The 25905-nt window shown below is 37.3% G+C and overlaps 2 protein-coding genes across 2 annotated transcripts in view; one reads left to right on the top strand and one right to left on the bottom strand.

Moving 5' to 3' along the window:
* ANO3 (anoctamin 3) overlaps positions 1–25905 on the top strand; it is a 198283-nt gene that overhangs the window by 132594 nt on the left and 39784 nt on the right. The window lies entirely within an intron of this gene.
* MUC15 (mucin 15, cell surface associated) lies at positions 898–6348 on the bottom strand (the record flags this gene model as incomplete). The annotated part of the gene is made up of 3 exons (XM_081098523.1): positions 898–1058; positions 2926–3075; positions 5679–6348. 3 exons carry the CDS (start codon positions 6346–6348, stop codon positions 898–900), a joined length of 981 nt encoding a protein of 326 aa, XP_080954649.1.

The following is a 25905-nucleotide window of genomic DNA, read 5'->3' as shown; positions in this document are numbered from 1 at the left end:
CATATATAATTGATCAGTAATGTCTAATACATAATAAATTATGTTCCTATCTAACATCATAAAACTGTAAAAATTATGTACAGATACAGGCTTTGGCTGACTTTTTTCAACATGTTTCCCATTGAGTTTTAAGGTTACCCAATTAATTGAGGCATAAAGTAAATCAGACATCCTTTGAAGAAAAGCAGTTACTTTCCTGGTTAGGGTCAGCTTTCCTAACAACCCTGTTGAATGCAAAGTCATTGTCAATTTGGCAGTTCAAGGGACTGACCATGTACTATTAAGTGCTAAGGCAGCAAAGTAAAATGTACTTAGAAGACAGTTCTCTCACTCCCATTCTCTACATTTATCAGAAACAGAAGTTCTGTGCCATCTGTCTTTCTAGCTTTATGTAAAAAAAATAAAAAATAAAAAAATTTACTTCCAGTGCTTCTTCAACAGAATGTCAACTGTGATGCATGGCATTAGAGCTACAGGGGGAGCAGTGAAGAGTCAATACATTGATTGATTTTTGGCCAAAACAAAGTATAAATGTTGTTTTGGTTCTCTATTTTCAATGAAGAAGTTTTTAAATTAAATTATCAAGGAGGGGAATCAAGGTAAAGTCTTTTAGTTTTATGTGATTCCACAAACATTTCTTACTAAGAAGAAAACAGACTAAAATACAAATGAAGGTTACTCCATATAAGCTTCAGCACAGCCAGAAATGGCAAGAAAGGAAACTCCTTGGATGATTTATCATCTCTTTATGTTTCTGCTCCTGGGCTCAGGCTTTTACAGTTCTTCTTGGCACAAGCCACATGACAATGATCTTGCGTCAGCTTTTGGAAGGTGGGTTGGTGAAAAGGCCAGGATATAGGCAAACACTTGCCATATGAAGCCCTTTTCCCCTTAGTTTTATACTGAGGTACGGAGTGCAGGTATGTCATCCATTGGAATACCATCACGTGCATTTTCTTGACCTGCTGGTATGGATGAATCATTCACAGTTGAGTTGTAATAACTAGCATTCCCAAAACTCACATCATAAGGTTCCGGTGCATTGTCTAATCGCAGAACTAAAAAAAGTAACCACAAAAAAAGGTATTTTATAAAAGGTATTTCAGTCACAGTTTGAAGGATTCACATGTGTTCAGGCATCTGCCAGACCTTAGGAACTGTTCTAGATGGGTAAGAGTACCTGGTCTTTATGTGGCTTTTCAGATATTAGTTTTGAAATTTAAATGAGTAGATATTTTCAAGCCACATTTCTTTCTAAAACTAAGAGAACAATTTAACTTCCAGAATTTCCCTGCTGGTGGACCAAAACTAAAGGAACCAAGGGAGCAATCACAACAAAAGTGTAGAAATACTTTGTATCAGGGAGGATAGACTATGTCTCATTGTGTTGAATCTCGTGATTTCAGTCTTATCAGTTAGTTCAGAATTTTCACTTCTGGTGTGAAAAATACTTTTCTTTAAAAAAGTGAAGAGCATTAATTTGAAAATCAGTGCTGTTATTCTAAGCTGTGTCTCCATGTCTTTATGGTTGAGCCATTGAACACGGAGCCAGGAGAAAACTATTTGTAAAAGCTTGTGTTTCCTGCTGATAGATCCAACTTATCATGTATTTGAGGTTTTATGACTGATAACAAAGGATTGTTTTCTTTTTTCAACAGTCAATTATTATTTCCTTAATGAGCTTGAATGTATTTTCAAAGAAAATAAGGAGGTACTTTTAAATACTGAAGCAGTGATTAACTACTAATTAGATTAGTAATCTAATTATTCAGTGAGGTATTTTCATATCGTATCAATTTCTTCAGCCATCTCTTCACAAACTAGTCTCCCAGAACCCTGAAGGGTTTGAGAGAGGGTCCCTAATCTGTCTTGAAGGAGTAAAGTAGGTGGTATGATTTTCTTATGCCTCTATCAAAATATATTGAATTATATCAATTTAATAGACTGAGCTTTTTTTACAGAAGATTACAATGATTATAAATAAAGGAAAAATTCAGAGGTTTTAAAAAAGAAGTTTGGAAACCCATGTTGTTTGAAATCATATCCTTTTATTTTGAAAAATGCTACTTTTTAAAATATGTATTGCTAGGAACCCATAGGCAGAATTCAGTCAAATTTTTAAGTAGTGGATCTGGTTCTGAAAAGGACCATATGTCACTTATGATTTGAGGTTCTCAAAAATCAATAAGGCTTTATCAATGGGACTCACTAGGGTTATTTATTTTTTTATGGAAGCAAGAATCCCTCCTGTAAACCAGAAAACAGTTGTGATTCCCCCTGAAGTTTAAGAAAGGGAAGAATCAAGCATTCGAAGTGACTTCATTTGTGTTCTATACATTGTGTTATTAAGGTCCTACTCAGTGCTTCATTCATAGCAGTTCCGTTTTTTATTCATAGGTATTATGGTTCTTTTTCACCACATGAATTTACAGAATTAAGGTAAATTGTGATTTATGTAGCTAAATATGCAACTCATTAGAAATTCTGTTTTAGAGACTCATTAAGATAATTAATATGAGGTGACTATATCTGTAAAACTTTTGAAGAGCTCCTATTAGAATATCTTTGCTCAAATTACTGCTACTTAAATACAACACTAATGAAAATAGATGATTTTGCAACCACTAACAAAACTGCCCATTTTTTCTTAATATCACACTATTCTATTCCAATTTTATAGATTTATTTTAGGTTCTGGGATTATTACTTAAAATCAATTGTTATGCAATGAGCAACAGTTTCAACTATTTTAAAATTTTTTCTCACAGATCCATTACTATTTGAGGAACAGAGAGTAGGACAGAATAAATCTTTGGTCTATTTCTATTGTATGAATCTCTGAACCCTGTCTAGACAATGTAATGACCATTAGCAATCCCCACTTAATGAAAGTTCTGAAGGTGAAGTTCTGAAAGTTGTTTTTACCTGGTTCATTTCTGTCATCATAAAGTCGCCGATGAGAAAATGAATTCACTTTTCGTTTTCCACACAACAAGTAGCCAACAAGACTAAGCAAGGAAGCGCCCAGAATCGCACCTAAAATGGCCCCAAATACTACTCCTGTATTTCTATTCTCTAGAGAGAAAAAAAGAAAAAAACAATTTATAAACAAGAAATAGAAATAATTGTTCAAAGTACAGACATATATACATGTATCACAAAGAATATTTAACATTTTTAAAAATATTAGATAATGCTGATTATATATATATATATATATATATATATATATATAAAATAAAGTACTGAATACTGAATATTTGGGATATATTGGCAAAATATATTTCCTAATAAAAACAAACCTTAAATATTGAATTATTTTGAATTACTTGTAAGTCCTAGTTTTATAACTATGCCTCATTACTCATCAACACTAATAGTACTGAAATGCCGTGAATGTGCTCCATTAGGACATAATTTCTGTGTTGAATGCTATATTGTCTTTAATCAATTCTAAATCTCTGATGAACTTTAATGGTAAAATGAACTTTGATCTTGTTTCTATTATAGTTTGAAAGTAAAAAGCTAATAGGAGTAAGTGGGGAATAGGAAATGAATCCACAAAACTCCAAGTGAAAAGGCATTATAAGGAAAAATCAGAATAATGATCAAAGCAATATATTGTCAGTGCATTACACATAGGGAACCGATGTGTAGGTCTGAGTTTAAGAGAACCCAAAATTTCACCATATCATCCCCTTTCTAAGTACCTTATTTGAAAACTATCATAAATAAACTACTTACTACTCCATGAACTCAAATTTAGTGTATTTTATTTTTAATGTTTTTTAAAATTTCTTGAGAAGCTTACTAATTAGGTAGGTAAAGGGTCTTAAAGAGTCTCTGGTTCTGTATGAAACCTTATATATTTAAAAAATTAACCTCCACACTAGAAAGTTAACAAAATTATTACTAAAACAAAAGTGAAGCAAAGTTACCTGGTAGGAGTAAGTAATATGTTTTCAATATGTATTTTAAGTTTAGAGAGACAAAAGAGATAGTATTTTTAAGCAATATATTTCTGATGGGATGTTAAAGTATGTATGAATGAAACTAATATGTTTAAGTTAAAACTAGCCCGGCAGGTGTGACTCAGTGGTTGAGTGTCAACCCATGAACCAGGAGGTCATGATTTGATTCCCCTTCAGAGTACATGTGCAGGTTTTGGGCTCAGTTCCCAATAGCGGGCATGCAGGAGGCAGTCAATCAATGATTCTCATCATTGCTATTTCTATCCCTTTCTCCCTTTCCCTCTCTGAAATTAATTAAAAAAACATTTAAAATTTTTTTTTAATTAAAGTTAAAATGAAAATATATGTACAATACATTGGTTTCAGAGCTATAGTAAAGCCTAGATTTCAGTATTTAAAACTTTTCCTGTTCACTGGCAACAACTTCAAATAAGAATATATATAATATATACTGTATATATATATATATATATATATATATATATATATATTAGTAGATATAGATATAGATGTATGGATGATTTGGTGTTTATATAATTAATATAATCTGTAAATAAGTTCTATTGGAAATTGGTGACTTCATAGGGGGAAACTAGTATATTTTTAAGTTTAAGGGAAGCAGAAACATGGTTAGACCTGAAAAAATAAAATATAATGAATTTTCATTAAATATTAGCATTTTTTTCACTTTATGTGTTAAATCTTGATGTAATAATCCCTAAGAATGAAACATAAAACTGTCCCCATATTACAATTTTCTTGTGGTGGTCCTTAAGTACTATACGAAAAATTGAGGATTTCCTTTTGTTGAATTTATTTACTTTTTAAAAAAAATATCAGTGTTCTATTTTCCTGTGATTATGTGGTATCTGATAACTAATAAATCCATTTACTTCAATATTTGAGACCAACACTCATATATTTTTAAAGTTCAGTTGTACAGTATTCTTAAAAGCATGTGAAATTTCAAGTAGTCTTTCTAAAATTCAGTAAAAATTGTTACACAGTATCTCCAAGCTGTATCACTACTTCAGTCTTTTCAGCCTACCCTACTTCTCATTTTGTCTCACTTAAGTATATGCTGACGTAAGTTCTAAAATCCCTTCACTATTTCCAGTGAATATCATGGTTACCCTTAAAGGGAGACCACCGGTGCTACTGTGATCTCCTCTTTTTCTTTAGTCACAGGGGTGGGGGACCTTTTCTCTGCCAAGGGCTGTTTGGATATTTATAACGTCATTCAAGAGCCGTACAAAATTAGTAACTTAAAAATTAGCCTGCTAGCCCTGACAGGTTTGGCTCAGTGGATAGAGTGTCGGCCTGTAGACTCAGGGGTCCCAGGTTCGATTCCGATCGGGGGCATGTACCTTGGTTGAGGGTGCATCCCCAGTGGGGAGTGTGCAGGGGGCAGCTGATTGATGTTTCTCTCTCATCGATGTTTCTGACTCTCTATCCCTCTCCCTTCCTCTCTGTAAAGAATCAATAAAATATATTTTAAAAAAATTAGCCTGCTCTATTTGGTCAAACATTTAATTACCTCCCCTTAATGCCTTGGGCAGGGCCAGACCAAATTTCCCGGGCCTTACATGGCCTGCTGACCGGACATTCCCCACCACTGCTGGCATGGCATATTCTATAGTTGTAATCTGTATGATTTACGTGGAGATTCTTTCACACCAAAAGAAAGTTAAATTTGTTTATATTTACCTTCTTGGGGATCTGATGTATTTGGAAAGATTTTTGAATTATTGGTGAATTTTAAGGTGGGCTGCAGAGTCATTTCCTGATAGGGGGTAAACCCCACAAAGCTATCATTAGTAATGTTAAGCCATCCATCTGGTTCCGTTGTCATGGGGTTCATGGTGGTTAGCGCCGAGGGAAGGATGCTAACTGTAATGGAACTGTTGTCAGTTTTCATGGTATCATTGGCCAGGGACTCCACTGAGGATACAGCAGATGTAGCATTGGGAGGTGATGAAACGGACGGAGAATTTTCATCTCCTGAAGATGAGTTCTGAGGCAGTTTAGAAACAAAGCTGTGGATCAAGGAAGTGCTTTCAGAAAATACAGGTGTGGGTCTTGGACTCCTGGGGGAGTCTGTGCTCAAATTATCCACAAAATCTGTTGTTTCATCACTTTTACTTGATGGATCCCAAAGAGAGGAATTTCTCGCCTTGGGATTGGAAGTTTCTCTATTTTCTTTACCTAAGTTGAAATCTGCTCCAGTTTTCAAAGGAACGTATTCTTTTGCCATGTGTTTTAAGCTTTCTGCAATGTTTTGTGTTGTGTTTACTTCCAGACTTTCTTTTCCATGGCTTACAAATAACAGTAAACTAAACAAGGTTGAAATCAATAGAGTTTGGGTTGAGGTCAACATTGTAGCCTTCTTTGGTATGGGGGATCTGAAAGAAAATAACAACCATTTGAACTATTAAATGAAAATCTACATTTTTAAGTGGTGAAAAATCTAGATACATAATGCTGAGATGATAATATCATACTCTCACTTCCAAAAGTTTTTTTTTCTTTGAATTGTGTACTAAAATTAGAATGACTGAGTTCTATATTCTGTATAACATTTTTTTCTTCCTCTAAAGCAGTGGGTTCTCAACCTTCCTAATGCCACAACTCTTTAATACAGTTCAGTTCCTCATGTTGTGGTGACCCCCAATTTCATTGTTACAAATTGAACATAATTAAAGCATAGTGATTAATCACAAAAACAATATGTAATTATATATGTGTTTTCCAATGGTCTTAGGCGACCCCTGTCAAAGGGTCATTCAGCCCCCAAAGGGGTCGCAACCCACAGGTTGAGAACCGCTGCTCTAAGGAAATGCCATGCAGAAACTTTGTCAGGCCAGACACCACTATTCCATTATTTCAAGGATTATTTAGCTTGGGCCAAGTTAAAAATACACACACACACACACACACACACATACATACACACACTATATATGGACTGCTAAGTAAAATTTTTAAAATATAAATATAGTGTATGTAGAGCTGGCTGGTTTCTTCAACCTATTTAGGAAAACATGTTCTTTTTAAAGATGTAATTTGGAATATTATGAAAATGATGTTACTGAATATACACTAAATGTACCACTTTAAAGTGAGTCAGTCAGGGGCCCCACTTGAAAAGATTTTATTATATATCCCTAATTTAAGTTATTTGAATTTGAAATTAACATTTGTTTTTCAAAATACTTTTTATGATGCTCTCCATTCTATTAATTTCAGATTAGGAAAATCAGAAAGACTTGGATTTTAGGATAATCTTTAATTATATTTCCTTATTGTGTCAATGAAGGATATATTTGGGAGTTTGTGTGGAATAAATCACTTAGCTAGATAGTGGTAAAGTTGGGATTTGAAAACATAGTCCTGACCTCCAACCTAGGCACATAATTTTGCTTATAAGTGTGGAAGTACTACAAATTTATAGATAACAGGATAAGGGGAGAGGTTTTTGAAATTAGATTTATATTAAAATTCAGGCATCTGTCATGAATAATCTATGAAAAACAATCATCATAACAAGCAATTGCTTTATGATCATCATCATTATCATAATTACACTGACTTCACATTGTTTTTCTAAATTGAATTATTTGAGTAAATCATTTGAGATAATTAGAGCAATTTATAATCCCATTTTTTAAACACTGGAAAAAGAGGGCCTTCTACCTTAAGTACCTCTCAAACACACTAAAAACTATCTGGACTAAAGTAAGCAGTTAATAGACATTAACTTTATTTCTTATTATCTATACTAATAAAAGGGTAATATGCTAATTAGACCAGGTAGACCAGACATCTTCCAGATGTCCTTCTGGACATCCTTATGGAGAAAGCCACGGTGGCGGGGCTGGATCAGGCAGACAGGCAGAGCAGTTAGAGGCGATCAGGCCAGCAGGGGAGAGCGGTTAGGGGCAATCAGGCTGGCAGGGGAGCAGCTAGGGGCATCAGGCAGGTAGGCAGAGGCAGTTAGAGGCAATAAGGCAGGCAGGCAGAGGGGTTAGGGGTGATCAGCCAGGCAAAGTGGTTAGGGGCAATCTGGCAGGCAGGAAAGTGAGCAGTTAGGAGCCAGCAGTCCTGATTGCAAGAGGGATGTCCAACTGCTGGTGGTCGGACATCCCCCAAGGGGTCCTGGATTAGAGAGGGTGCAGGCTGGGCTGAGAGACCCACCCACCCCCCCACCCCCGCCATGCACGAATTTCATTCACCGGGCCTCTCATCTGTATGTATAAAATCCTAAGCAACCATTAGGACTTGAACAACCAGTCAGCCAGTCATTATGATGCACACTGACCACCAGGGGCAAGAAACTCAATGCAGGAGCCCTAGTGGTCAGTGTGCTTCCACAGGGGCAGCACCACTCAACCAGAAGTGGGGCTCATGGCTGGCCAGCACAGCTGCAATGGCAGGAGCCTCTCCCAACTCCGCATCAGTGCTACCAAGCAGCGGTGGCAGGTGCAGTGGGCTGGGATGAGTGCGAGCAGTGCGGCACCGGCTCGGGCTCCTCCCTGTCCAACTGCCACTTGGCGCACTGCTATATCCCCGAGGGGTCCCAGATCGCGAGAGGGTGCAAGCCAGGTTGAGGGGCACACCCCCCCCCCGTGCACAAATCCATGCACCGGGCCTCTAGTTAAAATATAATATTCTCTAAGTGTCTTGCACTGGACAAAGTTTATAATATCTCACTTGATCATCACAATGATCCCTTCAGACAAAAAGAATAGGTTGTATTAATTATTCCCATTTTGCAGATGAAGAAACTGAGGTTCATAGTGGCTAGTAATGGAAGCTAGTAAATGGAAGAGGCAACACTGAAAGGCAAGTCTACTGACTCCAAAGTAATTAGCTGCTAAAATGTAAAGTGTTTTTTATTGAAACAATTATTATTTTATTTATTTATTTTCAAATATATTTTTATTTATTTCAGAGAGATAGAAACATCAATGATGAAAGAATCATTGATCAGCTGCCTCCTGCATGTCCCACATTGGGGCTTGAGCCTGCAACCTGGGCATATGTGCTGAAAGGGAATTGAACTGTGACCTGCTGGTTCATAGATCAACCCTTAACTATAGAGCCATGCCAGCCAGGTGAAACAGTTATTCTTTTTTAAAAAATTAGGCTATTTCTCCTTTTTAAAAAGTCTGAAAACTGATTTTATATTCTTTGAATTAAACCTCAGAGCTTATTTTTCACTAAAACTCTCCTAAATGACTGAGATAAGAAAAAGGAGGAGGTGCTACTGCTATTATTTTGGTCCACTATTACCAGCTATTCTTTTAAAAGCTCTCCCAGAAATGTTTTACAACTATTTTCAACCTTTATGATTTTTCAGTAGGATCTGAAGAGCTCCTGTGTACACCTCTGGTTATCTTTTGGTTTTGTCATCCTTGCGTAACAATTTCTTGTATAATGGTATAACTTAAATATATCTATAATACATCCTGCTATATACTTTTTTCTTCAAAAGCTTTTAGCAAGAGGTCCATACTTGTGGATTCCTGAGGTTTTAGGATATAATATCTCTCATGCCCTATACTAATCACTTCAGAAAAACCTCCTTATAAAGCAAGGCTAGCAGACATATAAAAGCGTTACTTAAACATCCATCACTAACAGAATGGTTAATAAATTGTGTAGATTCATGTGTGAAAATTTTTTTTAAATATGTTTTATTGATTTTTTACAGAGAGGAAGGGAGTGAGATAGAGAGTTAGAAACATTGATCAGCTGCCTCCTGCACACCCCCCACTGGGGATGTGTCCGCAACCAAGGTACATGCCCTTGACCGGAATCGAACCTGGGACCCCTCAGTCCGCAGGCCGATGCTCTATCCACTGAGCCAAACCGGTTATGGCTCATGTGTGAAAATTAACAAACTAGAACTGCGTACAGAAATAAGGGTGATTATCAGAAATATTAATACAGAGCTAAAATGCCAGTTGTACTGGTGATTCTCTGTATATAAAGTTCAAAAACAGACAACAAACTGGAATATTAGAAGTCAGGAAAGTGGTCACTGTGGAGAGGAAGTATTGGGTGGGCATGGAAAGGGCTTCTCTGTGCTCGGGATGCTCTGTTTCTTGACCTGATAGGGGTTACATGGGTGCCTGTATTTGTGATAATTTTGTTTATTTACATTTCATTTATTTCTTTGTCATTACCAAGAAAATGGATTTAGGTCCTAAAAATAACTGGAAAACATATTGCTATTAAGCATTTATTATATCACATGTTTTACATTTTTTATCTAATTCTTATTAAAAACACAATGAGAAAGGGATTATTAATCCTATTTAACAGATGATTAAATAGGGCATAAAATGTAAATAATATGTCCAAGGACACACAACTAGGGACACACTAAAGAAATAGGGTTAGGCCCGGCCGGCATGGCTCAGTGGTTGAGCATTGACCTATGAACCAGGAGGTCATGGTTTAATTCCCAGTCAGGGCACATACCTGGGTTGTGGGCTCAATCCATAGTGTGGGGCATGTAGGAGGTAGCCGGTCAATAGTCCTCTCTCATTATTTTTTTAAAATATATTTTTATTGATTTCAGAGGGGAAGGTAAAGGGAGAAATAGATAGAAACATCAATTATGAGAGAGAATCATTGATTGGCTGCCTCCAGCATGCTCCCTATTGGGGATTGAGCCTGCAACCCGGGCATGTGCCCTTGACTGGAATCGGACCCGGGACTCTTCAGTCCACAGGCCGACCCTCCATCCACTGAGTCAAACCAGCTATGGTGGACCAATCATTACTGATGTTTCTATATCTCCCTCTCCCCTCTTCTCTGAAACCAATAAAAATATTTTTTTAAAAAAAGAAATAGGGTTAGGATTCAAATCTTGGCATTAAAGCTAGTAATCACTGAACTATGTCAGAAATGTTACAAAGAAATACAGAATTTGGTACTTGATAGAACTCTTCCCATCAACATTGTCTTAGCACAGCTTTTACAAATTTTATTTTAATCAGAGCAATTTATAATCCCATTTTTAAATACTGGAAAAAATGGGGCCTTCTATGTTAAGTACCTCTCAAACATTCTAAATACACTTTTATCCTAATTTAAGAAAATTTTAACAATTGTCTCTATGTGTTCTAGATGGACACCTGTAGCGTGTAGTTTACAGATTAGCAGTAACAAAATGAGTGATTTTCCCCAGACCTATGTAAGCTCACCAACATTTCATTAAACTGATTCCTCACCTAGCACATTTAAAATGCGATTCCATTTAGTTTAAAAATACTCACATGGACCTTTTCAAAAACACCCTTCTCCTGTGAACTCTGTCAGGTTTGTGGCAAACATTACAGTCCGTTTTTTTATCTACTACCAGTGATCTGATTAGTTTATGAACTGTACTTGGCCTGTATTATTATTATTATTATTATGCAGTTTGATTTAGGTTGTCTGTACCGAAGCTTTCTGGTTATTTTATCTTCCTAATGAAGTGGTCACGAAAGGAGAAAAACATCTCTTAGCTGTTCCTCTAACTTTCTCATAACGTTACACGAGGAACATGGCATTGAGTTTTCTTGTTCCCTTCCTATAATGAGAATCCATATATCAGAAGTCAACAAAGTGAGTTTTGTTGTTCCTGTTCCCCTTTGCCTGTAACATTGAGCAACCAAGAGGATCTCTCTACCCATCACCCAGTTTTTGATTGCAACGTGAAAACCTAAGGAATGAATACCCGAAATGGGCTAAGCATTCTGTTACTGCCTATAATTTATCTCCAGGGAAAAGAAAGGGCAGAGAGGGATAAGACAGAATGCTGTAAATACTATTTGCAGTTTATTCCTAAGTCTATACCAGTATGGGTAAGGCTTTTGTGAATATTGATTTATTCATGTTGTCCAAGCATGACAATGAGGGACAACTTTGCTTCTGTTCCCTGGCTTCTAAGGGAACCACTTTATACCTCTTCCTCAGGTCCCTTCATCTTAAAGGGATACAAGCAGCCAGGAATTGAATCTTAGCCCCAGACTTTTGCTGGAGTAAAGAATAAGCAATTTATATATGTTTGTTCAATCTACTCGGAATTGAATGAGCGTGTTATAAGCAGCAAAAGCTAATGGAGGTGGTATAGAAGCTCCAGAAGGCAATGAAATAAAAGTGTACTCTTTCTCTTTGCACTTTCCTCTCAACTTGTCTCCATCTCTAGAATTCAAATACTAAGGCAAGCAGTTCTCAACCTGTGAGTTGCGACCCCTTTGGCAGTTGAATGACCCTTTCACAGGGGTTGCCTAAGACCAACCTGCATACCAGATTTTTACATTACGATTCATAACAGTAGCAACATTACAGTTATGAAGTAGCAACGAAAATTTTATGGTTGGGTCACAACATGAGGAACTGTATTTAAAGGGCCAGAAGGTTGAGAACCACTGACTTAGAGGATGTTGCGTACTTGTTATGTAAAATTAAGTTATGCTGGATGATGGATGGCATGCTTGTGTGTGCTCAAGTTCATCTGTCAAGCAGGTGCAGTACAGAGGGAAACAGAAGGTGGGATGAAAGAAAAGTGAAGTTGTCATGGGAGAGAAATTCAGGACAACCAACCAGATAGCATCATTCACTCTCCTGTTCTTTGCCCCTTTTTGCCCCTAGGTGGAAATTCCCAAGAGGAATTTTGAGGATGTAACATAGAAACAAAGCTGAGATCATTACACACACACACACACACACACAAAAAAAAAAAATTCTAAGATTAGAACGAATAGAACTATCAATCATAAAGGGAACAGAGAAAGAGAATTTCCATCCACTTTGTGATAGCTTAAACACAGATTCTAATCCTTTCTATATATATTGAAATGTTTGTCTTATTTCTAGTATTTAATAACTTGTAAAATATACTTTCAGACAGTGTGAGTTTCACTGTTTTTTAAATAATTCCTTTACAGGAGAAAAAGTACACTATTTTCTCCCTTTCCTTGGTTGCTGGCACTAAAAAGTGGTTTCACATTACTACTTTGCATGGAGGGCTGCAGTGGGTGATGAGAGAGAGAGAGAGAGAGAGAGAGAGAGAGAGAGAGAGAGAGAAAGAAAGCAACTATGGCCATTAAGGGAGGCAAATCTACACTCTGTACATAATTTTGCTTCTCCATAAATGCATAAAGTCATTATTCTGCCCAGTGTCCCTGTTCTGAGTCATACCCATTTTATACCAAGCTTTGAAAGTAAGGGAGTATCCTGCTTTGTGTCAAGTAATCAACCTGGGCAAGGGAAGAGAAATGCTAGTCATTCTAAACTCAGTCAAATCCAGAAATTTTAAATAAAAGCATTAGTTCAGGACGCTGAGAGGATAATATAAAAACATGATTTTGTAGTGAAATAACTTAAAGAGTATTTACTGTGCTACTTCTCTCTCAGTTGCTGTTAATCACATCTAGTTATAGCTTTCAGGCTAAAAGTAAGACAGATGGGTTTTGTTTGTCTTTGTCATGGGAAACTCAGTCTGACATGTAGCCAGTGTCCCAGGCAAACCTTGAGCGTCACTATGAGTGGCTTTTCCAATCTTGGGCAGTATTTTACTTTCCTAACATGAAAGAGCCACAATAAATGAGGACATAAGAAATGATGCCTCTATATATGCCTCTTTTATGAAAGGTGAGAAGACTTAACTAAGCATAAAGTAGGACTGTACTTGAGAACTGTAGGCACTTCACTTTACTTTTATTTGCTTTAAAAGAAAAGGGGGGAAAAAGAAGAAAACCCTGACTTTTCTTCAGAAAAAAAACAAAACAAGTTTCAGAAGTTTGTGAACATCATTTAAGTCACGGTATGATGCATAAATCCAGGGGAAAAAAAATAGACTGTCATACTCCCTGCTAACTTGGGTGTTCTCAGTCATAAATTTCAATACTGAAATAATTAGGTAAAAGAGTGTCATGCCTAGAAATAAAGAATGACATGTCTCCAAAAGAAATATTCTGGACCCAGATTCCCAAGCATGGGCTTTGCAGCCTTCTGTTAAGTTTCACTGAGAAACAGCCTCTATGGATCAAATAGAAGGTGGGTGAACGGTAAACCAACATCTCACATAGGAACCTTACATAACTACAACTGAAACTAATTTTAAGAAACTGTATTTACATCTTTCTTCATGGGATGCCTTCTGTAGCAACTGACTTAGCCTTTCAATCTCCAATGAGTGGTGGACATGTGTACCCACCATGCTAAGTAAAAGTATATACACAATATTTTGCCAGTCTTTAAAGAAAATCTTTGGGAATGTAATTCATTATGTCAGAAAATTGTTGTTGTTGTTGTTTTAACTATCATATTCCAATACCCTAGCAACAACCTTGAAGCCCAAATGCATAATTTAAATCTAAATATTCAATTTCTATTCCTGCTACAATTTGCACTTTAAATGTTTTAAAACTTTTACTAAGATAGCACCGGAAGACTCTCCTAGTCATGTATGTTTTAAGTAATGTTTTTATTTTAGCTCTTCAGTTGGTTTCGTCATCTAGCAAATTTGGCAGTAATTCTTAAAGTAAACTCACTTGACAGTGCAAATGCTCATTTTGAAGGTAATTACTTAATGAAATAGCTACCTGTCTCTGTAAAGGTCTTTGTAGCTACTTCCCAGACTGTTCTGACAAAAGTTGAGCTCATTTTTATTCTCTTTGGAAAATCAATGAAAGAGAGAGGGGCAGACAGACAGACACAAGGTTGGGGGAGGGAGGGATTCTGTGTAACCCAGCAGCACCCAGCACAAACTTACCTTCAAGTCCAGGAGGTATTTACAAACAGGAACTGAAATATCACAGCTGTCCTGGCTAAAATGAGTCTGCCGTGCATTAGAGAAAGCAGGTGGGTTAAATGTGGCGCCGTCTCACTAAGCAGGAGGGTGCCAGAGAAACAAAATTAGGCGGAGCTGGCTGTATCTTGCTTGTGTAATGCAGCACCCCAGAACCTGACTGACCTGCTTCTCAGCTGTCAGCATGAAGATACCACCTCCATTCAGGCCTTAAAAAAATAAGTCCAACCCTCCAGCTTTCATAGGCTGGTTGTTTTGATTTCAGGGCAGGCTAGTTGTCTTAAGCGGTGGCAAAACAAGGGGCATTTATTTCTAGCCCTAAGTAAAAAAAAAAAAGACAAAGACTTTGGTAACATCCCTGGTGTATCAGGAATTTCTGACCTGTGATGGGTTCCCACTTTGCAGGTGAGGAAACCGAAAGGAGTCACACCCTGCACCTGTTGCTGTGTGCTGGCCGCATGTCATTCTCTTGACTCAGAAACAAATCTTCCTTTCCCATAGTAGGATGTTTGATTTGTGAACTTATAACCTGAGTGAAGAAAATGTAGTGGGCTCAGTAGCGAGGAGCCTGGTCTGCAGTGCACTGAGATCCGTTTTAGAGACAGTTACACTTAACACAAAGTGAACTGATGTGTATTGGGATCCTTTTGAAAGCTGTAAGCTTTAAGTTAGAAATAATCACCAGGACCGAGATGGGGTTTGTTGCTGACTTTTAGAAGTCTGGAGAGGACCTGGGCCAGTCTCAAAATGGCCACATGATCCTGAGTAATCCTGGGAGCTTTCTCGGTTAAGTGGTTCCCATCCTGTGTTCTCTGCTTTTACTCTCAATTCAGAAGCTGGAGAGTTTCAGAAGTGCCCAGGTAATGCTTGATTAAATACGAGAGTTGAATAACAACCTGGCACACTTCCTTCACTTCCTTTCAAGGCTTGTGAAAGGGAGAAGAGTGAAACTGCGCTTTCTGGGATATTCTGCACATCAATATTTGGGGACTGGCGCCAAGGTCTGTTCAACTCAGTATGCCTGAGGTTCATGCTTAGTTTCTGTTGTGCAAGGAGATAGGTTTCCAGTTGCTGAGTGAGAAAATGAAACTTTAGCTAAGGTCCAGGAGCTTCAAGTTGAATGCAAAGAATCTGCCCAGTTAATTGGCCCCAGGAAAGAACAAGGTAATTCTATAGTTTTCAATTTTCTGAAGCCCAAAGGACTTTTAGAGTTGATTATAAATTAAACCAACCCCTAAAAAAATGTTCAGTCAAAGGATATTTAAGCTGTAACTGCACTGGTATGAAGAAAAGCAAGTTAAATTTAATCAAAAACTGGTTACTAAGCAATGGCTTAATAGAATTCAATTGGTTCTTTTCAGATCAGTCAGTTACTGGGGAAGAAAATTCAACTGAAAACATATTTTATATCCGTACTTAGAGAACTGAACATGAGTTGCCAGGATTGGGTGTGTCACCACCTTAGGAGTTTTCCTAGGTACATATATGAATAGCATTACCATTTTCTGACTTGACCATTAATTATGGCCTATACTAAACATAGAAATTACAAGGCAATTTTACTAAAATTATCTGCTTTCACTGCCCTATGGCCTCAGAATCCTTTTCATCATTGTCCTCCTGACAATCATAACCAAATGATTAGAACTTACCCTAGAAATAGACCCCATTTACTCTCCTGTCATGAGCATACTGGAAGAAAGCTAAAAATGCAAACTATGGGTAAATTTAATGCCTTAGTTATTACTTTGCTCATTTAGTTGTGATCAGAAACCTTTTGAAATCACCTGAGCTGAAGTTAAAAAGTATTTTCTTAGCAAGCAAACAAGTCTCACTTCGATACATTTCTAGGTATAGACCATGTTCTAGGAAAATTATTCCCATGTTGATCTTGTTTCGCCAGATTAACTCAAGCAGCTGAGATGACACGTAGTGTAATGCTTACATATTTTCTTTTGTCATTACCTACTGTGGTGCTTTACCTCTGGCACTCACCAACTGCTTCACACCCATTAATTAAGTCTCACAATACATATTGGAAGAAGAAACACCTTCTCTTTGTCTGAAATGGTGGAACCATTCACAAGTGGACTTTCCAGAACACGAAACACATATTGTCACGGACGGGTCTGAAAATACAGTAGTTTGGGACTATGTCTCAAAATCAAAACATCCTTCTAGATTTATGATGGTATTTATTTATTTTTTAAATCCTTTAACATAATATGCCTGATGCTGATGTCACACATAGGGAATCTGTTTCCATAGATCAAATTCATTAATAGCATGTGATGAGTTTGAAACAGAATATAAACTGAATTCATATTTTTTATATAGAAGCATGGACACTAAGTAACAAAGACATATTTGATTAATAAAAAATAAATAACAATGGTTATATATTTTATGATATTCATTATAAATACAATGGAAATAGATGACTGGAAAATTTCTTTAGGGATGATGATAGTTGGTTCAGTATTCTGTGTGAAGAGAAATAGAGGGGTCATTCTCACCTAATAGTTGTTTAACAAACAAGCTTATTTTTTCCTATTAAGTCACGTGGTGTTATAATATGGTCTTCTTTATTTGACTAACTTTATGAAAAAATTAAAAACTCCATTTTGGCCACTAAAAGCTTTCTAGATCCATGCCCTTCATTAAGTAGAAGTTGTGACATAGTATATACATATATTCATGGGTACAAATGGGGGGCTAAAGAAATCTTATAAATCTGCTAAATCACATACAAACTTTAATTCAGCCATGGTTCAAGGAAGTGAATGACATAATTATAGCAAAACCTATTGCATTCCTATCAACACATTTATGTCAATGTGTTTCCTTGGTAAATACCTTCTTAAATACAATAAACTAGGATAGAGTTGATGCTGAAACCTATCTCATTGGAATAAGAACTAGAAGGTATCCAAGGATACCTGAATTAATTGAAAAACATGATATCCTTAGGAGATATTTTTATAATAAAATCTTAGATTTTATGTTTAATAGTCATTAAATTTTAGAATAAATTCTATTGTTTTATTATTAATTTTAATGATAAGTAAATCCAAATTGTTTTTTAAAGAGCCTCATGTTCACAAGAAATTAAAAAAAATAATTTTAATTTCTATCTATATTCTTTGTTGTTTCAGAGAAGTATGACAAGATAATCAGTAAACACTTTTAGACATAAATATATAGGACTAGAGGCCTGGTGCATGGATTCTTGCACCAGTGGGGTTCCTCAGCCTGGCCAGTGAGGATTAGGCTGAAACCGGCTCTCTGACATCCCCTCAGAGGTCCTGGATTGTGAGAGGGTGGTTCTCAGGTGATGCACTCCAGAATTGGACTCCCTTCTCTCTGGTTCTGGGTTTGTCACCCGAGAACTGTTGCTGCCAAGTGACCACAGCTCAGCAGTACCTGCATTGAATGTCTGCCCCTGGTGGTCAGTGCACATCATAGCTACTGGCCAGTCATCCAGTCACTTAGGCTTTTATATATATAGACTAGAGGCCTGGTGCATGAAATTCGTGCACTCAGGGGGGGGGGGGGAGCTCAGCCCGGCCTGCACCCTCTTGCAGTCCGGGAGCCCTGCTCCTCATGCCTAAGCTGTCAGTTGGACATACTTAGCACTGCTGCAGAGATGGGAGAGGCACCCACCACTGCCGCTGTGCTTGCCAGCTGTGAGCCTGGCTCCTGGCTGAGTGGCGCTCCCCTGTGGGAGCACACTGACCACCAGGGGGCAGCTTCTGCATTAAGCATCTGCCTCCTGGTGGTCAGTGAAATCATAGTGACCGGTTGTTCTGCCGTCAGGCCAAAATCGTCTCTCCGACATCCCCTAAGGGGCCCAGATTGTGAGAGGGTGCAGGCCAGGCTGAGGGACCCCATCAGTGCATGATCAGGGCTGGGGAGGGATGTGGGAGGTTGGCCAGCCCGGGAGGGACTGCGGGAGGGCTCCAGGGTGTGTCTGGTCCATCTCGCTCAGTCCTGATCAGCTGGGCCCCAGCAGCAAGCTAACCTACCAGTCAGAGCATCTGCCCCATGGTGGTCAGTGCACATCATAGCGAGTGGTTGAGAGGCCTTAGCATATCATTAGCATATTACGCTTTGATTGGTTGAATGGCCAACTGGAGAACCAGACACTTAGCCTATTAGGCTTTTATTATATAGGATATTATTCTGAGGTAGAAATAGAATGGAAATAAATTTAAAGGCTGGTCTTAGCTCTTTTCCCTGCATTAATTTTCCCACAGCACTTGACTCCAGGTAGCATACTCTCTTATTTTGTTATTTATTGTTCCTGTACTAGAAAGCTCATGAAAGCAATCATTTTCTGTCTGTTTTTCTTCATTACTTTATCCACAGAGCTAGAATAATTCCTGGCAAAGACTAAATGATCAATAAATGTATAAATGAATTAATAAATGAGTGAATATATATGTGAACAAATAAATATGTTTAACAATAATAACAACAAAAAAAGAATATACCAAGGTTAAGACATCTGCTAGCTCACTTTTCTTCTACCTAGAATATTCTTCTAATTTTTGGTTCATGCAGATCTGAAATCTGCCTTTTTTTTTACTTAAAGCTATTCCTTGGACATATTTAAATGACCAGTTTCCTTTAGCAGGTGATAAGACAGTGGTTCTCAACCTGTGGGTCACGACCTCTTTGGGGGTTGAACAACCCTTTCACAGGGGTCGCCTAAGACCATTGGAAAACACATATATAATTACATATTGTTTTTGTGATTAATCACTATGCTTTAATTATGTTCAATTTGTAACAATGAAATTGGGGGTCACCACAACATGAGGAACTGTATTAAAGGGTCTCAGCATTAAGAAGGTTGAGAACCACTGTGATAAGAGATAAGAGAGAGAAGCTAGTTGATAAGAAGAGCTGATTTTAGCTAGGGATGCATAAATCTTTTGTTTTAGCAGGTGAAAATAAAAGGCAATAGGCACAAGTGTAGATAAGTGGGTAGATATAATTTGGGTGTATTTCTCTTGCTTTATTTTTAATGATGAGATAGACAGCAAAATTGCAACTGAGAGTGAGAGGATTGTAGGTGCTGGATGTTAAGAGAGAAGAGAAAGGATGTCAGCATGGCAGACTCAAGGATCCACTTAAATCAATTGAAAATAAGACAAGTCATGCCCTAGCTGGTTTGGCTCAGCAGATAGAGTGTTCAACTGCAGCCCGAAGGGTCCCGGGTTTGATTACTGTCAGGATGATAAGGTAATTGGACATTGTGTATGTAGGAGCAGAGGGTTGCAGTTATTGATCATAAGTATTCCAGGGAATTACATGAGTGATGTAGAGTAGGAGAAACTAACTTTGAGGGTAGAAATAAAAGAACTGAGAAGCCAAGGTCCTAGAAAGATTACCTGCGTATATCATAATTTCCAAGAATTATTTTGTGAGCCATATTGGTAACAGTTGCAGTAAGACAACAGTTAAAAAATCTTCAGAAAAGTTTTAGGAAGGGTCCCCAGAAAGTGTTAGATGACTTCCACAAGAAGAGATAGTAGCAAGTATGGATTCATAATCTGAGACTCAAATCTGTGAATCTTGAAGGAGGAGAGAGATCTTGAAGTATCAACGAGGAGCCAGAAATTCTCTACCTCATCTTCAGTACCTATTAGTGTGGGAGACAAATAGCCATCAGCTAAGAATGCCACATGGAAAGTGGGGTTTCAGGAGCATCTCAGGTTTCAGTTAGAGCAAGAAGGTGAGGGGACATAAAAGACTTTGCTATTGATGACTGAGTAAAAGAGGACATAGTGAAAGTATCTCAAAGAGTTGGAAGGAGTGGGGATGTTCATAGAGGCAAACCCCATTTCCCTAGAACTAGAGGATTCAAATCAGAGGGGTACGAGATGATGTGAAAATTTTGGTCTTCTTGAGGTAACTGATATGAATACAGTTGAAGAGCACAGTGATTTAATACTGGTGGATCCAAGTGTGAGTGAGACAGGACATAAGGGTGTGTGTAGGACTTGGGTATGGGGACATCTTGCCAAGATGGAGAGTTCTGGGTTTCCTCTGGGTTCCTGCATAGACAAATTCTGAAGTGAAGCCTCTTATTCCTAGGAACCAAAACAACTTTTCAACCCTGCAGTAGCAGCAAGTAATATTGCTCTCTTTAGCAAGGACAAGATATTCTGTTGTGTGGGAATGGCACATGACTGATTCATTCCTGGATGATGGAGTATACTGTTATATGTTTCCTTATTCTAGAAACCTAACTTAGTTATAGAGTATAACCTCTTTAGATTATGGTTGACCAATTTATCAATTATGTAATCAATTTTATACGGGCTTAAGTAAAGATACAACTAGGCATAAACATAATATAAAGATGGCAAAAACTAGCAGATTGGTAATATTATAACTTATTTTGCCACCTTTAGGGAAAAATCCAAGTGATTTATTAATGCTTTCTAAAACTATATATTAAGTCAGATAATTAGAACATTCTAGCCTTTCTAATTTGTTTCTTTCTGGTTAGAAAGTTATAATAGCTAAACAACAACCTCAGTAGCAACAGTGCACAGAGTTGATTTGCTAAGTGTTTTCTGCACTGAGCCATGACCTGGAGAGGGGCAGAGTGAGGGCAGGGTAAATGAAATGCCTATGCTAGGTCTCTCCACTCTGAAGAGTCTGGATTTGTCCCTTGGTTCAAAATATGGGGCAGAAGAAAAAGAAAACTTTTTCATGACCTGAAGATTTTGAAATCAAGTTTACTGGCAGCAAATAACAATGACAAATGGCTTTCACATCCATTTAAAGGACTATCTGGCCCTAAACACTTTGTAGAGAATAATGAAAGCATGTGTTAGTAACTACAGAAAAATTTTTTGTGCTGAATCTGGAGAAAATCTTTAAAAAGAATGATTGGGGTGGTTGTAAATCCTCTGCTTTGAATAGGTAAATCCAGTAATCCAGTAATCTGCCATAGGGTTGTATTCTCTACCGATTCATCATGCTAGGGTAGGGGTAGTTTATCAGTACACCTGATGTCAGCCATGGTGTGTGGAGCTTTATCTGGTTTGGCTTATTTCCTAGGTGGGAAGCTGAAACACAACTGAAGCCTAGATGTTATCTCTTGTTTGAAGGAAACTCTGTCACTGGGGTCAACAGAGCAGAGGCTTTATTCTAAAGATTATTTGATATTGATCAGAATCTCATTGTACTGAGGGCTTAATGATTAAGGGAGTGGACATGCAAGGGTGGAGGATGCAGGTGAGTCAGGGTGCTGGATATGGCCAGTTTGAATCAAAATGAAAGAAAGGAGAGAAGGTCATATGGAAGAAATGAAATTTCTACATGGTTACAACTGGAAGAGTTAGCTTTAGTGAGATCCTTTACATAAAACTTGAGTCTCCTCTGGTCAAGACTGTGGTGCAAATTCTCATTGTTTTAATATAACATGATGCTGTTTACATGTAGCTTGTTATTTCTAAATGAATTTTATTAGGGAGGAAAAATGTTAAGTCTGATTTTAGGAATTGGTGAAGATTTTTGGTGTTTAAGGTTCAAATACTGGTGATACCATGATCTTAGAAGCTAGTTATTTGTTTCATATTTAATATTGTTGGAGAGGAAGAAGGATGGGAAGGAAATTGGAAGTAAAGTTAGAGAGAGATCCCATATTCTTAGACACAGAGGAAATTTAACCAGACATGCGTGACTGTCAAGTACAGTTCAGCTCAAATATTCAAAACCTGTTGCCTCACAAATATTTAGAGGCTACTTATATTGACTAGCTTATGCTATATTCATATGCAGAACTCCATTAATTTCACACCTGTAAGGTATTAATCCCCCAAATAGAAAAATCAACAGTACCATTCCTCAGACATGGAAATTTAAAATGTTCCAGTTTCATAGCCCCTCTGCTAATTGTCCAACCTGTTTAGTGAGATTTCTATTTTTACCTCATGGATGGTGATGTTGCAATACCATGTGTTTTGGAAAGCACAAGTATGCTTGAGGATGTTGCTGAAAATTAATCTGGGAAATGGAGGTGAGTCTTTAGTAGTGTCTGGGTGTTATCCAAATTGGCAGTCTCAGAGTTGTTGCTGTTGATTCAGCTGGGCCTTGTTTTGGGAAGACTTCAAATCTTTATCTCTTCTGATGAAAACAATGCCTGGAATTCCTTTTTGTTCTCCATATTCAAATGTATTTAAGCTCATTTGTGTTTGGAATTGACCTCACTGACCTCTTTCCCCTGCACCACCCCTCCATGACACCCCTCCCCCCTCATGCCTAAGTATGGGGAAGTCATTTTCAAGCTTTTAAATTAATCATTATTTTTCCAAGTAAAATTGAACTTTATCAATATATGCAACAGATAAATATGGGGCTTCTCTGGTGAGGGCCCCTTTATATATCTCCAGTGAAATTCCAGGCGGGCGTAATTTGAAAAGCTCTGGACTAATGGGAAGAACACTTGACCAGGAGTTATGGTCACAGTAATTGGATTCCATTTAGTCAATAAGTTCAATTTAACTGACATTCATTGAGCATTTTCAGTGTGCCAACAACTCAAAATGCTAGAGGAAAAAAGGCACTTTGGGAAATTTACCTTCCAGTGTAAGAAAAAGCAGGTATGGGAACAAGTATAATAAAGTGTTGCAGATTTCTGGACAAGGTCAGTGATATATGTCAGTCACTCTGGGCCTTGTTTTCTGTAAATTTAAATAAGCCACTTGGAACAAACAGCATATGGAATCTAACCTCTTTTACATGCATGACCATATGGTTCTTTTCCTCTGTGCCACTGACTTTAATCACAAAGGAAAGCCACTGGGAATAGACATGAGGAAATGGACGTACAAGGACTGGATAGAGGCAGCATGTGCATCTTTGGGGTTTTTTTTCTTTATGTTGAAAAAAGTTTGTCATAGAAAGGCAGGAATGAAAAAATAAGTACAATGTATAGTTGCTAAGGAACAGAAGAATCATCTTTAGCCTTTCACAATATTGCTTCTACCTCCATGACTCATGTGAAACTTGGCTTTCCCCTGATAACAAACTGTCCTTCCACTGAGGCCTCATCCTCCAACTCCACCCTCAATCCAGTTTCATGGGGCCAATGGGAACAGTGGCTAAACTTTCCACATAGAATGGTAAGAAAAACACAGGCAGTGGATAATCCAGGGACAATGTATACTTTGTACAAAGTGTTCCATAATCCACAGGTAATTATCACAGTATTAACATTTTGGTATATTCTTTTTGGCATTATGTATCTATAACTATGATATATCTAATCTACCTACATATTGTATCATATCATATATCATATCATATCATATCATATCATATCATATTATATTAGAAGCCCAATGCACAAAATTCGTGCAAGAGTAGGCCTTTGAAGCCGCATGGCTACAGCCCCGGCTTTGTCGGGAAGGTCGTCCCGAAGGATGTCTGGATGGCCGTTCAGTCAATTTGTATATTACACCTTTATTATTAGACATTATGTATATGTATATATATATACATATTATATATGCATTTCTACTACTTTATCTACATCTATATCTGTATTGACACTTCATTCTTTGTAAGTGAAATTAGTTTTACTTTATATACTTTATTTTTAAAGCATTTTTAAATGCTATTAAGTTTAATGTTTCCCTTCCTCTTCACCATCCCACAGTCTCTGTCATCATGCTCATTCTGAGCCATTGTTCTTTGCCCTACTATATTATAGTTCTATCTTTTGAACCCATGTTCTCCAATTTCTACTACTCTCTCTACATTTCACATCTGCCAGTCTCCAGGATACTTATTTCTTGAAGATTTACAGCTTGCCCTCACATCCCCATTCCACCTATTAGCATCTCCAATTTCAACTCTATCCATGAACATCCAGGAAGGCACTGTGGTATGATACAAAGGGCATGAATTTTTTAGTTAAAATGATTTAGGTTCCAATCAGGTGTATGACTTTAGCAAGTCTCCTAACCTCTCAAAACCCCAAATTTTTAATCTTAAAAAACAAGGATAATAACAATAGCCATTTTATGCCACATCTCGTATTTACTTGTTACATGTTGCTATTTATATTTTTGTTAGTTTTTGAGAATGATTGTGATAGAGATTAGAAGTAATGTATCTAAAATGATTGCTAAAATGCTTTATAAATAGTTGGAAATCAAAACAGAACAACTGCCATTATTTCTTATAGCTTGACCTTAAACAATGTTAGTGTTAATGTTCTACTGCCTCAGTAACCATGACTGATTTCCATTTCAACTTTCAGGAGCATGGCTGCTTTTCCTCTAGGAGATGGTTTTCAACATTGGCTGCACATTGGGAATCTTTGGGAGCTTTAAAAATAAACTGATGCTGGGTTTTGTCTTGAGATTCTGATTTAATTGCTCTGAGATGTAGTATGGGCATTGGGATATTTTTAAAGCTCTCTGATGTTAAAACTATATAAATCTTGCTTCACTTCTCCAGCTCTTCCACCCTCCCCACAATCTCACCCCTGCTAAAACCTGTCGGAATCTCTGTCTTTAATGCTCCTGTATTCTTTCAATCCGCTACTTGCTTCAGACCACCTTGTCCAGCCAGGATCCCAGAGTTAACTGTGCATACAAAACTTGTCACCAGCAATTATAATAAAATGAATATGTTTTCTTGCCACTTTCATGGTTTATAGACATTTTTTTTAAGTCACCGACTCATGGAGTCTTTGACAGATTCTCTTTTCTCCTTGAAATTTCCAAACTCATTAGTCAATCCTCAGAGAGCTAACAGTTCAACACCTTTCTCATTCTCTTCTATCAAGAATGGGGTTACATTCATGATACTCTTCTCGGAGAACAAAATGACTGAATTGAAGCCTTAAAATTTTTAACCCTCCATATCACATCTAGAATCTCTAACTTACTTATTAGAATCTACTATTTAATCCAGGTGCAAAATGTGAGCAAGTGGGACAAATCTTGCTGATGACTTATTTTATTTGTTATTAGAATTTTAGTATATTTAGATGGACCAAGAACTTATAGTTGAGGGTAGGCTCTAACTTTTCTTACTGTATTTACTGTATATCATACACACTTGCCTACCACAGAGGCTTAAGAATAAAGAAGGACT

The sequence above is a fragment of the Myotis nattereri genome (genome assembly GCF_964212035.1).
Source record: "Myotis nattereri genome assembly, chromosome: 9".
Lineage (NCBI taxonomy): Eukaryota > Metazoa > Chordata > Mammalia > Chiroptera > Vespertilionidae > Myotis > Myotis nattereri.
This window is presented reverse-complemented; position numbering and strand designations above follow the sequence as displayed.